The 12,870-nt window shown below is 41.2% G+C and overlaps 1 protein-coding gene across 1 annotated transcript in view; it reads right to left on the bottom strand.

The window, feature by feature from the left end:
* The window catches only part of hectd4 (HECT domain containing E3 ubiquitin protein ligase 4), a 32,067-nt gene extending 23,025 nt beyond the window's left edge, over positions 1–9,042 (bottom strand). Inside the window, exons 1-17 of the mRNA XM_086075827.1 lie at positions 8,334–9,042; positions 5,573–6,126; positions 4,732–4,821; positions 4,525–4,652; positions 3,878–3,986; positions 2,934–3,072; positions 2,640–2,810; positions 2,353–2,545; positions 2,084–2,245; positions 1,877–1,990; positions 1,659–1,799; positions 1,318–1,553; positions 1,082–1,224; positions 897–967; positions 712–817; positions 230–350; positions 16–144 (exon numbers count right to left, since the gene is read on the bottom strand). Of these exons, the coding sequence (XP_085931953.1) occupies positions 16–144; positions 230–350; positions 712–817; positions 897–967; positions 1,082–1,224; positions 1,318–1,553; positions 1,659–1,799; positions 1,877–1,990; positions 2,084–2,245; positions 2,353–2,545; positions 2,640–2,810; positions 2,934–3,072; positions 3,878–3,986; positions 4,525–4,652; positions 4,732–4,821; positions 5,573–6,126; positions 8,334–8,480 (2,754 nt within the window). The 5' untranslated portion in view covers positions 8,481–9,042. The remainder of the gene's footprint in view (positions 1–15; positions 145–229; positions 351–711; positions 818–896; positions 968–1,081; positions 1,225–1,317; positions 1,554–1,658; positions 1,800–1,876; positions 1,991–2,083; positions 2,246–2,352; positions 2,546–2,639; positions 2,811–2,933; positions 3,073–3,877; positions 3,987–4,524; positions 4,653–4,731; positions 4,822–5,572; positions 6,127–8,333) is intronic.
* Positions 9,043–12,870: the final 3,828 nt, after the last annotated feature.

The following is a 12,870-nucleotide window of genomic DNA, read 5'->3' as shown; positions in this document are numbered from 1 at the left end:
AAAGGGGGTGTTTACCTGTACCTTCATTGTTTCCCCTTGTAGGGAGCTGTCACTATCATCGCTATCATCTGGACGGATAAGAACGGTGTTACTGAGAAGGTGGTTCTGAACAGCCATGAGGTAGCGCAGACAAGGAGAAACCACCTACAGGGAAGTAGTGACATCTCAGACTGGTATCAGCACAGAGTAGCAAAACTTGCATTCCTTGTACAGAATGTAATGAGCATACTGGCACTGTGGAGAGCAGCTTCTGGAAGTCATCTCGAGCGACTGTCTGACATTTGGTAATGAGAAGGCAGGATTCCCGAACTACGGTCTTGAGGATGCATTGCAGTAGGTCATCACTCAACCTGTATAAAATATATTTCTTTAGGTTCTGAAGATAAATATACCGGTTATTAAGGAGGAGTATTGTGGAAGATGTGGGGGAAATTGGTTGCTACAGTTATGCATGGCAGTACGCAACTTTTAACTTAAACGTAGCTCACACGACTTGTTTGGCACCGTTTTTATGCCCTTATATACCGGTAATTCAAAGACTTCATAGCTTGTCGCTCAGTGAAACGCCAACATACTAAGGGCCGCACGATAACCAATCATTTAAAGTGGTTACAGACCTTTTTTTTTTTTTTTTACTTTGCTGGTATTTCCACACCAAACACACAAAAAAAAAGTCAGATGGTACCAGATGGATGCAAGGTTGCCACTCACCTATAGTGGTCATCTTCTTCACTTCCAAATCTATTTATCTGTAGTTGCTCTGCCATATTGGTGAGGATGACATCCCGAAGCTGAGACAGCCCATTGCTCCTTTCACCTGAGAATCAAATAAACAAAATGTTAACTCCTAAAGTATACTGACATTCTTATTTATTTCAATCATCTTATTTGAGCACCTTCACTGAGAACAAGTTTCAGAAGTTTGTTGAGTTCAGCCTCCCCTTGATACAATGTATTCAGGCCTGAGCTGCAGAAAGAGACAAATAGTAAAAATATGTACTGTATTTTTTATAACAGGTATTCACCCCCGCGCAATATCAGTCGATGCAGTATTTGATATTTATAACACAATTAGATTTACCTGATGGCCAGGCACACCTCCCTCTGAATCTCAGCCCCTATTTTAGCCACTGGAGCCATAAGTAGCTGCCACAAGAGCAGGCCTGCCCTACGCACACTTTCTCTGTTCTGTTCCGACTGAGGATTGAAGAACCTAAACACAACCTGGAAAAAACAAACCATATACAAAAGATAACTTTAAAACATAAAAGAAAAAAGCGGTTTAATACATCATGGTGAAAGTCACAGAAAACTAACCTGGAAGACTACCAAAACACAGCGGATGATGCTGGTATCTCCACTGACCATGGCTTTCTCCATTATGTCACAGATGCTGCTAAAGTGACTGGCCTCGATAGGATGTTGTTTGCCCAGTAGGGCACCCAGGGGCAGGCAGTTACTGCTGGCTGCTAGCAGGTTAAGCTGGTGGACACACATGGCACCTACATGATGAAGTAGCTGGTTGATCACCTCACTCGTGTCCACCATTTCTTCTGTGAAAAGAGGTCAAACATTTGAAGAAGAAGAAATAAAAGGAGCTGTGAGATTGACAAAAGCATGCAACAAAGATATAGTGGCTTAAAGTGCTATATTCCAACCTTTGGGTTCTTTGATGACATGACTCACACCCAACCTATGGCACACATGATGAAAGGCCTGATTCCCCGGGTTACACCACTGGTCTATGTAATCACTAGAGCAAGTCCAGATCAAGTTGTTCAGTGCGTCATAACATGCTCCTAAAAAGTCACACAATAGAATGGCAGTTAGTTTAGTTTACATTCCAATACTCATTAGGGACCAAAGTAGTGCTCACCCAGTCCTGCCACCTGAGCTCCTCTGCCGAGGGAACTGCCAGGAGCATCAATGAGGTCAGCGCGGCTGCTGAACTGGCCGTCAGCAAGGTTGAAGACTAAACTAGAGGCTAATACTGAGAAAAAAAAACAAGAGCAAGAGCACCAAACATTTAATTGAGACGTTACCCTAAAAATATCAATTACAATGAGTGTCAATGTCCTCTTACTTTTCAGAGAGGACAGGCTGCTGGTCCCTCCAAACAGTGAGCGTGTAGCAGAGCTCCCAGATACACCAGGAGGTGGGACAAGCATCACTAAGTATGTTCCACAAACATACATTGGTGTCTTCCTCAGAGTCTTCAGAGGGAGTCCACAGCTTGTGTTGACAGCTATGAAGAAGAAAAACCCGGTATAGATATGATACAAGGAAAGATAAACAATATGTTATTTAGGCATTGAAGTTAACCGGCTTTTGATTGTTAAGTTGATTGATTACCAGACTGCTCCTCTTTGACAGTGTTTGTGATGGTAGAGCCTGTGAGAGCAGCCAATGTGGCAGAATGTGAGGCCCGGAAGCGAGACATTCGACTCAAAAGAAGCTCATTCAAGCACTTGGATGACTCGCCTTCTTTGCGAGTCAGAATAACTCTCTCCTGCAAGATGTCTGCAGCACACAGCCCTGTCTGTGTCTGTATCATGAGCAAAAGCAGACAACCCATCAAACACTGAGCAAATCTAACAACCCTGTTAAAAATCACTAAATAGTGCAGAGAAAGGACTCACAGAAGGGTGAAAAACATCCATGAAGACAGAGTGGCCCTTCTGGGTCTTCTCGTTGAGACTGGCTGGGGACCAAACCCAATATAGGTAGGTTCCATCTGAGCAGAGATGCAGTGTAGTCATGGTGCTCCCCACTGGAAAGTGATGGGCTGGCATGGGGACAATCTGGCAAACCTAAAAACGGCAGTGTGAAAATGAGATCATGATAACGGTATTCATTCATGTAGCTGCGGGAGGTTGCAATTATTACCATTTCTTTTCCCAGCTGTTATGTTGGCCGATTTGATGGAGCATTACCTGTAATGTGAAGGGGTCAATGACCTGGCACAGCTGATGAGGCTTGGCATCAAAGGCAGACGGGCGGTGAAGAAGGCGACCGCTGCTGTACACCACCCAACCAGGCTCCAGCTCCTCATTTCGACAGTAAACAAACCCCCTGCACAAACACATTGCAGAGCTTTCATTTTTGCACTTTGTGAAACTGAATCGGACGTGTTTGTGATTACAGCACATTTTCATTACTTGCCGCTAACACATCATCCAAATTTCTGGAAATGCATATTTTACTAATTATATTTTTGAAAAGATGGAATAATGAAAACACAAACATTATGGTATGATAAGCCTGCAAAAAACACAAAATACTGTACTGCATTTATCATGGTGCTGGGACACCTGGCCATTACTACATTCAGGAACAGGAAAATAAAGAGTTGTAACAGTTCTGGAAAGATCTTTTTTATTTTGTGGATGTATGTGGGCTTTCTTCATCCAGATGAAAATGTGTGACGTCAAAGGAGACTTCTGACAAGAGGGCCTGTTATAGCTCACCTAGTTTGCAATGGGCCTTCGGTACCTACTCTTAAGGCAGACTGTATGATTCAAAGAAGATGAATTAAGAGTTACAAGTGGCCGCAGGAGTCTAAGCACAAGCTAACTAACTGATTGAAAGGTGTGTTTAACATTGAATGAGCTCATTTCTGAATGCACTGAAAATATCTATGTAAATTGGATCCAACCACATCGAGTATTAACTAAACGCAGTGCCTTCTTGTCCCATCAACTAATCAATCAATCAAAGCCATTCAGGCAGGACATGACTCCAAGCAGCCAGATATCTATTTAGGAAAATACAGGAAAGAATGCAGACATTATTGGAATGAATGAGATGACTGATATATTTAGCATCTTACTTCTTTTTTGTTTCGGATGCTGTATAAGAAATGAAAGTGTTGTATTACCTTAGTGTTCCATGTAAGCCAGAGCCGAGCTTACTGAGTCCTCTCCCAGAGGAGTTAGTGGTATACAGATAGAGCCCATCTGTGGCCAGACAGCGCCCCAAATCGGTGTCTGTAAGAAATAGACAAAGAGAATTGCAAGGTGGGAAAAGACATGTAGTTGTGATGAAGAGGAGGTCCAATAGAACAAGAGTACTAGGATGCTAGCTGCTAGTCGCTTTAGACCAATTTCACACTATACTATAAGCAGAGGTGTGTAAAGAAGACTTGATACCGATCTCCTGTCAGCTTTTCACTTCAAGTAAATGCAAAATTGTTGCTATGGTTATACACCCCTGATCAGCTTCTATTTCTGAGTCAAGTCATCTTATCGATTTCTTTGTGAGTCATCACTGTCTTGTCTGTTTTTTTACCCTCAGCACCCTGCTGAACATGTATATTTATTTTTGCTTCACCATGCCTTTCCTTAGCCATGTTCAATTGTTTTGTGTTAGGTAAAAACAGTTTATAAGCATAAAAACACCAAATTTGTGAGGGGATAATAATAATCCTTAAAACGTTTTCAATTTACTTTTTCTTTTTCACATGGGAGGCTAAAGGAGGGTCTAAAAATGACTGGCATTGATTGAGTAATTTAATCAAGTCTTCACCTTTGCTCTCAGCTCCTCCAGCAGAGTTATCAGGTGTAGGTAGCATATCTTCAAACCCCCAGGAAACACTGTGTTTCCCCCCAAGCAGGCATGATGAAGAGCCCGGCCCTCCTTCCAAGAGTAAAAGCCTGAAGCGAGAATGAAGGTTACTTCCATGGAGGGTAAAGTCACCAGTCAATTATAGGTGAATCAACAACAAGTCGTCACCTGTACAGGACATCTGACACGGGGAGCTGGCCCAGATCCGACTGTTTCTGCAGTAGGTGCACTGTGTGGATGAAGGTCTTTAGAGATCCTCTGGAAAACAATTTGCCAGATTATTCCAAAGAACAAGAAAGTAGAAGAAGAATGTCAAGCCTTTTAGGGGGGGGAAAAAGAGAAATAAAAGGTAATGAAGATAATAATAGCACTAAGTGTTGCTTTTCCATTCCAGTTATGTTTTATTTTTTATTTGTTTTTTATTTAAACAAACAACTGTAAATCAACAGTGGTTCAAATCAAGCAAATAACTAAAATATGCTATTCTCAACTGAAATTAAGACATTTTAAAAATTCAGATGATCAGCATCGATGTCCGATCATGTCGATCGAATCGGGGCAAACATAGTTGACATATTACAACATGTAATTCCACAGAGAGTAATGAGCAAGATGGAACACAGTAAGCACGCAATAAGCAATCAAATATCTGTGCACTGAGAAGAATTTACTGAAAATAACACCAATCGTAAATATTTTCTGTGTCGTAGTTAACGTACCAAATGGCTGGATGTTTCCTGACAACAAAGAGCTGCCGGTCTCATTAAAGGCTGAACAAAAAGTAGAGGGTTCTGGTTTTGACAAGTCAAGATCAGTTGTCAACAGCAGAAGCTGAACCAGTGATCCGAGTGACACACACAAAAACGCCGACATGATACAAAACTTGTTCCAGTCCAACGCGCCCCCAAAAAAGGTTTTTGTCAAGCACCATATAACCATACTAATGACCGGAACTCTGAAGGTGTCACAGCAAAATATAATGTTCAATATTGTATCTCTCTGGGCTCACCTGGCACATGCAAGTGCAACCAGTGCAGCAGCAGCGTTTTCCCTATGTCTGGGCGTGCGAAGAATCTGCATTTGAGTCGCATTTTGCGTTTGGACGGACTCCTGAGCACCATCTTCCAGCCAGGAGCAGAGCAGCCCCTCCAGGCCGTTCAGACAGTCGGCAGGCTCTTTGCTGAGGCTGAGCGGCTGGCAATCCCGGAGACAGGACAGCAGCACTTCTGCGGTGACGCCACAGAGCGCCGGGTCACTGCGGGTCTGTGACTGTAGAAGGGGGAAGACCAACAGCAGGCCGACACGGGAGGTAAAGGGAGCCTGCTCGGGCTGCTGGAGCAGACCTTGTCTTTTGAGCAAGGCCAAGGTCTCCTCATCAGCACCCCCAGTCCCTTCTCGCTCCTGTTGCTCCTCCAGGGCCAGCTGCCGCTGTGCCCCCCACAGGCCACGCAGCGCATTGAGTCGATATTCCAGCAGCCGGGCATATGCGTTACTCTGATTTCCACAGACTGCACGTAGACGCTCGGCCAGTTCAACTGGGTTCTTCGTCTCAAATGTCAAAATCTGTAATAAAGGACAATGGTGGAGGATGAGAAAATGAAAAATCCTTTCACACAAAAAAAACAGAACAATCAATGAGATATATCCCAAAAGGCCATCAAGTAGATAACACCTTAGTTGGCTTGAAATGGATGTCAATTAAAATATTACTGGGGGGAAAAAGGGGGACATATTCAAAAACAATCAAGGCAAAAGCACGATCATGTCTATAGTTCTTACTTTGATACGGGAAATAATGGTCAGACACTGCACAGTGAAACAATGTGCATTATGTGCACTTAAGCAGCATTTCAGCTATCGATTAGAATGTGAGGCCTATGAACAAAGGACTAGGGAAAAAAACTATTATAGCATTTAGCTGGCACAATTTGTATTGATTACATTCCACTAACTCTACTAATGTTACGGTAAAATTCTTTTAACTGGCGGTAGGGCCCTCAGTGCCTTGTTCTAAGAAATACTGCTGCTGCTAAATGGAACACAGTCAGCATCACAACCCAATCCAAAATAGTTATCAATGTCGCAGGCTGAGCTAAAAAAACAAAACAAATAAAACACAGGGCAACCTGTTAAGCAAGAATGTCACGTTTTGTTGACACGAAAAAAGTAGCAAATTTTTAAGAAAGGGATTGTCTGTTCTGCTCCATATGGGATACCTGCATCCCATTTGGAGATATGACAATCGAATGTAGCTTTTTAGGAACATGATTATATATATAACACTTTGTAGACCTTATTTAAGCGGCATGATTATGATTTTAAGATCAGTAAGGCTCAACCACCATTTAATGCTAAAAACGACCCTTGTGAGGACAAGCGGTTAAGAAGATGGATGGATGGAACATACCAAAATCTTTGCATGCTACATATTAAACAGTTCTACATCAGCCCCCCAACAAAAAATATTTTCGAAAATCAAAAGTCTGACAACTATATCCATCTTCACCCAAACAATGATATGGGATGTCTAGACCCTTGAACGCTCTATCAACTTTTCTACAATATACTTCGACCACAATAACCAGGGCATCAGCAGAACTGTGAAAACACTACCCGGTGAGTTTTAACTAGACAATATGGTAGTGGGTGACCCACCCCTCCGCCCGATCATAACACATGCAACACTGACTCTGCAAGAAATACAACACGCCCTTTGATGCTTCTTAATTTGTATATTTGCCTTTTGGATTATGCAAAAAAAAAAGAAACTAAAAAATAATCAAGACTCATTTTTGGGCGGTGCAATTCATGGCAGATTCAGAAGTTGTTTAGTGTTGTATCATGATAAATTAATGACAACTAACAGATAAAGAGTGCTGTTTTGCCTGGTATAGTCTGGAGTCTTAAATACCCTCTGAGTCTCTGATCATTTCGCAAAGTTTAATTATTGTAGTCAGTCACTGCTATACAGTAAAAGTATAGTAGACCAAAATACAAAACACAATTTAGTCCGGTAACACCATCTTATCATTCTTTGGTAGTGGTACTGTACTACAAAATCCTTAAAGTCTGAAATGAATACTAATATCGGCTTTATGAGAGTTTCACAAAATACAGTAGAGATTGATTGTTTTCAATCTGTGAAATATTAATAACCAAATAAACAATGTGCCTTCAAAATACATTGCTTATCTTTTTCTTTTCTTTTTTACTTGACGACATGAAATTAAGTCGCTGTGCTTCAGGAAAAAAAATTAATCACACAGGTAATTTAACATTTATGGGTTTAATAATAATTTAGAAAACTGAAAACTAATTTCAAAACAGCTAATGGTAAATCCCATTCACTCATGAGTAATTCTGCTCAAACACAAAAGTAGTTTTTACAAACCAGTAAATCAATATGTATCGGTCACATACTCATGATCAATGCAAATTGGTTGCTTTAACTACAAATGCAAAGCATATAAATGATGTGACCATGTACCACATAGTACCTGAGACGGTTGCATTCAAAATACTTTTATTCTGAAATAAAGCACAGGAAACACATGCACAACAAGCGCCTTGACGGAGGGTCGATAGCAAGCAGGGCAGGGAAAGTTGCAAACGTTAGCGCTATCGTTATCATCATGGGTGTGACTGTGTTGCCGCAGACAGTCAAAACACATTTTACGTATGAAAGTGAACCAAAGCCCACCGCTGTCATACGTCCCCTTCATAAACACGTAAAAGGACAAAGCGTCATTAGCGTATGTGATTCGACTCACCTCCTGCTCGGTGTCCCCTTGCTCCGACACTCCAATTTCACTAGGGAGTTCGGCCAGATCTGTGACCCGAATGAGTCCATCGTGGAGAAAAATGGTTTCCTCTTTTACCGAAAGCCACTGGGATGAGTCCACAGCCCCGGAGCCCATCGCTCTCTCCTCCGACAGTGATGCCAAGGGGGTCGAACATTAAAAATTCAGTGCCAGAATGACAGAAAACGCCCTGGCTACTCGGCGGATGTACAATAACAATATACTATTGGCAAGCCCGTCCGATTTGACGTCGGTGTTTTACAGAAAACGCCGTGCTAGGTTGCGAGCTAGCGGACTGCAGCCACACGGTGAAAATAGAACGATGGCAGGTCCTGTTCACATCGCATGTCTGCTGCTTTACCGTACGTGCTATAGCTGCTGCTGCTGCTGCTGCTAGCTGTCTGCCTCGGCTAGCTACAAGCGCGGCTAGCTAACCGTGCGGCGTCGACTCGTTAACGTTACCGAGCCGAGTGGGCGTGACACTCGCACTAATTCCGTTCGAGCGCCACGCCTTTACAGCGTCAGGTCGGTCGCGACAAATATTGCATCTGTCGTCGGTAATTTTAGTGGGCAAAATCCCCCCTTAAGTAGCTACATGTATAGCAGGCACTGTCTTGAGTGGCTGAAGACGATAATGAGAATCCCAGCTGTCAGTGCGACGCCATGTTTCCAAGGCAAACGAGCTCCTCCCAGCATGCACTGCGGGCCATAGGGTCAAGTGCTCGAAGTCCATGCAGCTTTTTACCTTTGAGTCAACAGTTGTTATTATATGGATGACTTTCATCGTAATATTTATTCCAATAAAGGTTGATGGATGACTTTAGGGGAAGGGAATTGGAAAAAGTGGTGAGGCGTCAAGACCTAAAGCACTGATCTACTTTTATCTGGGCAGACCATTAATTGGGTCTCAAATTATTTGAATGGCAGGTCTCAGTGTTTTCAGTCAGCTGGTTTTTCATCATTTTTCCTGCTGGTACTTACTGGTGTACCCCATGGTTCCGTAGCGGGACCTATACTTTTTTCCATTCTTATGTAAATGGTTTTCCTAAAACCTGTAAAATGAGGCTCAATAAAGGACGACATTGTGATTTACTGCTCATCCCCATGTGTTATGCAAACTATAGCTATAGGTATTGCAATCTGCCTTTGATATTATTCAGTCCTGTATGCTTTTCTCAAACTATAAAACACGTCTCGCAGATCTTCCCAGACTATTGACTGTAGAAGCGATTAAAAAAATAACGTCACAGTCGCTGAGAACATTTAAGTCCCATGCACATCGATGAACTTAGTTTGAAACTGAAGTTTAAACTCCGTTTCTTTTTTAGACACAGGCAGGCCGACTGCTTATCAATTTAGGTCAGGAGTCACCTGTCTGCAGTCTTTATCTTTTGCTACTACGAATTGCCTGTCTCTTCCCACTCGCAGATTCACATGATGGCTCTCTCTCTTGCACAAAGTTCTGAGTGGGCTGGTGTCCGCTTAAGTATGTTTTTGTATATGCAGAACCAGCATGCTCCTTCATCCCAAGGTGCCCTATTACCGGTTGTCTCCAGAGTGCCGACTGAATTAGGAAAAAGGGCATTCAGGTATGCTGGTACTTTGGCCTGGAATGACCTGCAGAAGGACCTAAAATTGCCAGGACTGCTAGGAGAATTTAAAATCTAAGAGTACGGAAGCAGCTCTCATAACAACTGCGCCTAATTATAATCTGAACCAGTTGTGAATTTTCTATATATTTTTTGTCTGTTGGAATGTTTTTACTTGTGTTGTAACTAGCTTTTGCTGCTTTGCTTGGCCACATCGCTCCTTTAAAAACAAATGTTTTAAGATAAATGATTGGTCAAATTAATGATTGGTCAAATTAAGGATTGGTTAAATGAAGGATTGAATGATTGTTTGATGATCATATTTCAACTATCTGCAAGTCTGTCCACGTCACATCTATAAATCTCCTCTGTTCTTCCTCTTTACCTCACCTGCCAGACCCTTATCCAGCATCTTTTTGCCAATATACCCGCTTGTCCGTCCTCTGTACATCGTACATCCTCTGTCCAACCATCTCAGTCTCACCTCTTAGTTTCCAAATCTCCCAATCTGTGCTGTACCTCTGCCGACCGAGCTCATCCATGATCCAGAAAATCCCCGTCACTGCTCAGAATGTCAGAATCTTCCACTCTGCTGCAATCAGTTCTGTCCCCTGTCTTCTGAGCATTGTTACCATCTCCAATTATGATATTTCAAATGTACTGTAATGTATTTTTTATTATCATTGTACAATGTACATGCATGAGTACAAGACACCAAAATTAACTTCACAGTTGAGACCCATCTAAAAAACATGAAAATAATGACCAACAGAGGGAGACAGAACAAGAAGCCTGGCAGGCATTATATTTTGTTTATTTTCACAATTGTATTTATATTTATTATTCACTTTCTATTCTCATTTCTTATAGTTTCTCCTGTTTGTACTGGTTCCAACACATACATGTGGATGTTGTTGTTTTTTTTCCTTTGTCCAATCAGATTAATTGCTATTAAATGCTGCCAAATCAGGCTAATCTGCGCAGGGCCTTCAGAATCAGTAGAGCTAGTCGAATTTGGGACTGTTTCTTTGTATGTTCCAAAATAACATCAGCTATTTTATGTCTTCTAATCTGTCTGGAGCCACAAAACATATGAACTATGATATTGTGATGAAGAAAACAGTGCGTTAGTGTTAGTCTAATGCACTGATTCTCAACCCCAGTCCTCGAGTACCCCTATCCAGCCTGTTTTTCATGTCTCCCCAGCCAACACAGCTGAGGATCGTTATCAGGCTTCATGTAGAGCTTGCTGATTAGCTAATTGTTTGAAACACCTGTGTTGCTTGTGGGAGACCTGGTAAACAGGCTGGATAGGGGTACTCGAGGACCACTGGTCTAATATACTGAGGGCCCAAGAGCTAATTAGAGCTGCACCATAACAGAAAAATATGCAGCGTCCAATACTTTGAAGTTCATTTTCTTCTACCTGTTGGCTTCGATTTTTTGATTGTTTTTTAAATTGTTGTAATTTTTTATACTTTATTTTTCATAAATGTTTAGACATTTCTACCTTTCAGTCAAATTTCAGAATTTTTTGGGCGATTTTTTGACATTTTTATGGTAATTTTCGGGATTTCTTTTGCTTTTGGACATTTTATGGTAACTTTTTGAATGCTTTCTTTTCTGCCTTTTTTTAAATTCAATTGTCTGACATTTTGATCTTGGACATTTTTGCAATTTCATGGACAATTCATGGTAAATTCTACTTTTCCTCTTCCCTTTTGGACATTTAATGGTATTTTTTTATAAACTTTTCATATTCCTTTCGTCTCTTTCTGACAATTAAAAAATTTGGACTCTGACATTTTTTGAAGATTTAATCATTCATTTTGTATCTAATCATTAATTCATTTAAGTAATGTTTAGTCTAAAAAATAGAAACAGATATCTAACAAAATATTAATTTCTACATTTACAAAAAATTTATGAATTCATTTGTTCATTTATTTTTTTACAGATCCTAAGAAAGCTACAGTAGAGGGACTAAAGAGCCACATGTGGCTCCAGAGCCGCAGGTTGCAGACCCCTGGTCTAAACAATAACAGTAGACCTACATTTATTCCATCCCTCCCTCCCCCTCCATCCATCCATCAGCTAGCTAGTTATCGCAACTAGTATCTACAGTAGCTAGCTATCAAAATACTTATAATGCATGACATGATGTAGTTATGAAACTATAAATAAATTACTGTACTACTGGATGGATGGATGGATGGATGGATGGACGGACGACCGGACAGATGGGCTAACTATTAATACAAACTTTCATTGCAGTAGACTTGCACAGCTTTTCAAAGTTTTCAGTCTATTGAAATTAGTCTAACATGTTAACATGCTAAATTTAAACATTCTGAGGGCAAAAGAAGTGCGGGAAATGTAAATCCTATCAAAGTTGTTGTTGTCGTGCACATTTAGTCTATAATTAGGTGTCTTTATGTCAGTTCCCTATACAGCCGTGGGCATTGCACCGCACATGAAGGAGAGCAAGAATCCTTATTTTCCTTGTTGCCTGAATTTTGCACTCCAGCAGTGTCTTTCTTCTCTTTGTAAGAGCTTCAAGTAGGTCAAAGGCCTTGCAACAGAACAGCTAGAAAAGAAAAATAATTTAACAACCAAACAGAACTCAACCTTATCTGTAATAAAAGCAGTTAGTCTTTTGTTAAGATTGTTGTATCTGCGATCAATTGTTGTCTGAGTAACATTAAGAGGGACTTGAGCTGTTTTCTTCTGCCTTACTTTCTCTCTTTTGGCAGAGTAAAGCCATATTCAGATTCACAATCCATCAGGAGAGAAAATAGCGGCTTACTGGAAGCGTTCAATCTTGACCAGCCAAGCTGTACAATTGAAACACAGACAAGCAAAGCCCTTGCTGCAAGGGTCATTCTAAATGTAGAAAATGAAACAATACTATGTGACGT

Source organism: Leptonotus elevatus, chromosome 5 (assembly GCF_054856555.1).
Source record: "Leptonotus elevatus isolate MCC_2025b chromosome 5, RoL_Lele_1.0, whole genome shotgun sequence".
NCBI classification, from domain to species: domain Eukaryota; kingdom Metazoa; phylum Chordata; class Actinopteri; order Syngnathiformes; family Syngnathidae; genus Leptonotus; species Leptonotus elevatus.
Note: the sequence above shows the minus strand (reverse complement) of the source record. Positions and strands in the feature narration are given on the sequence as shown.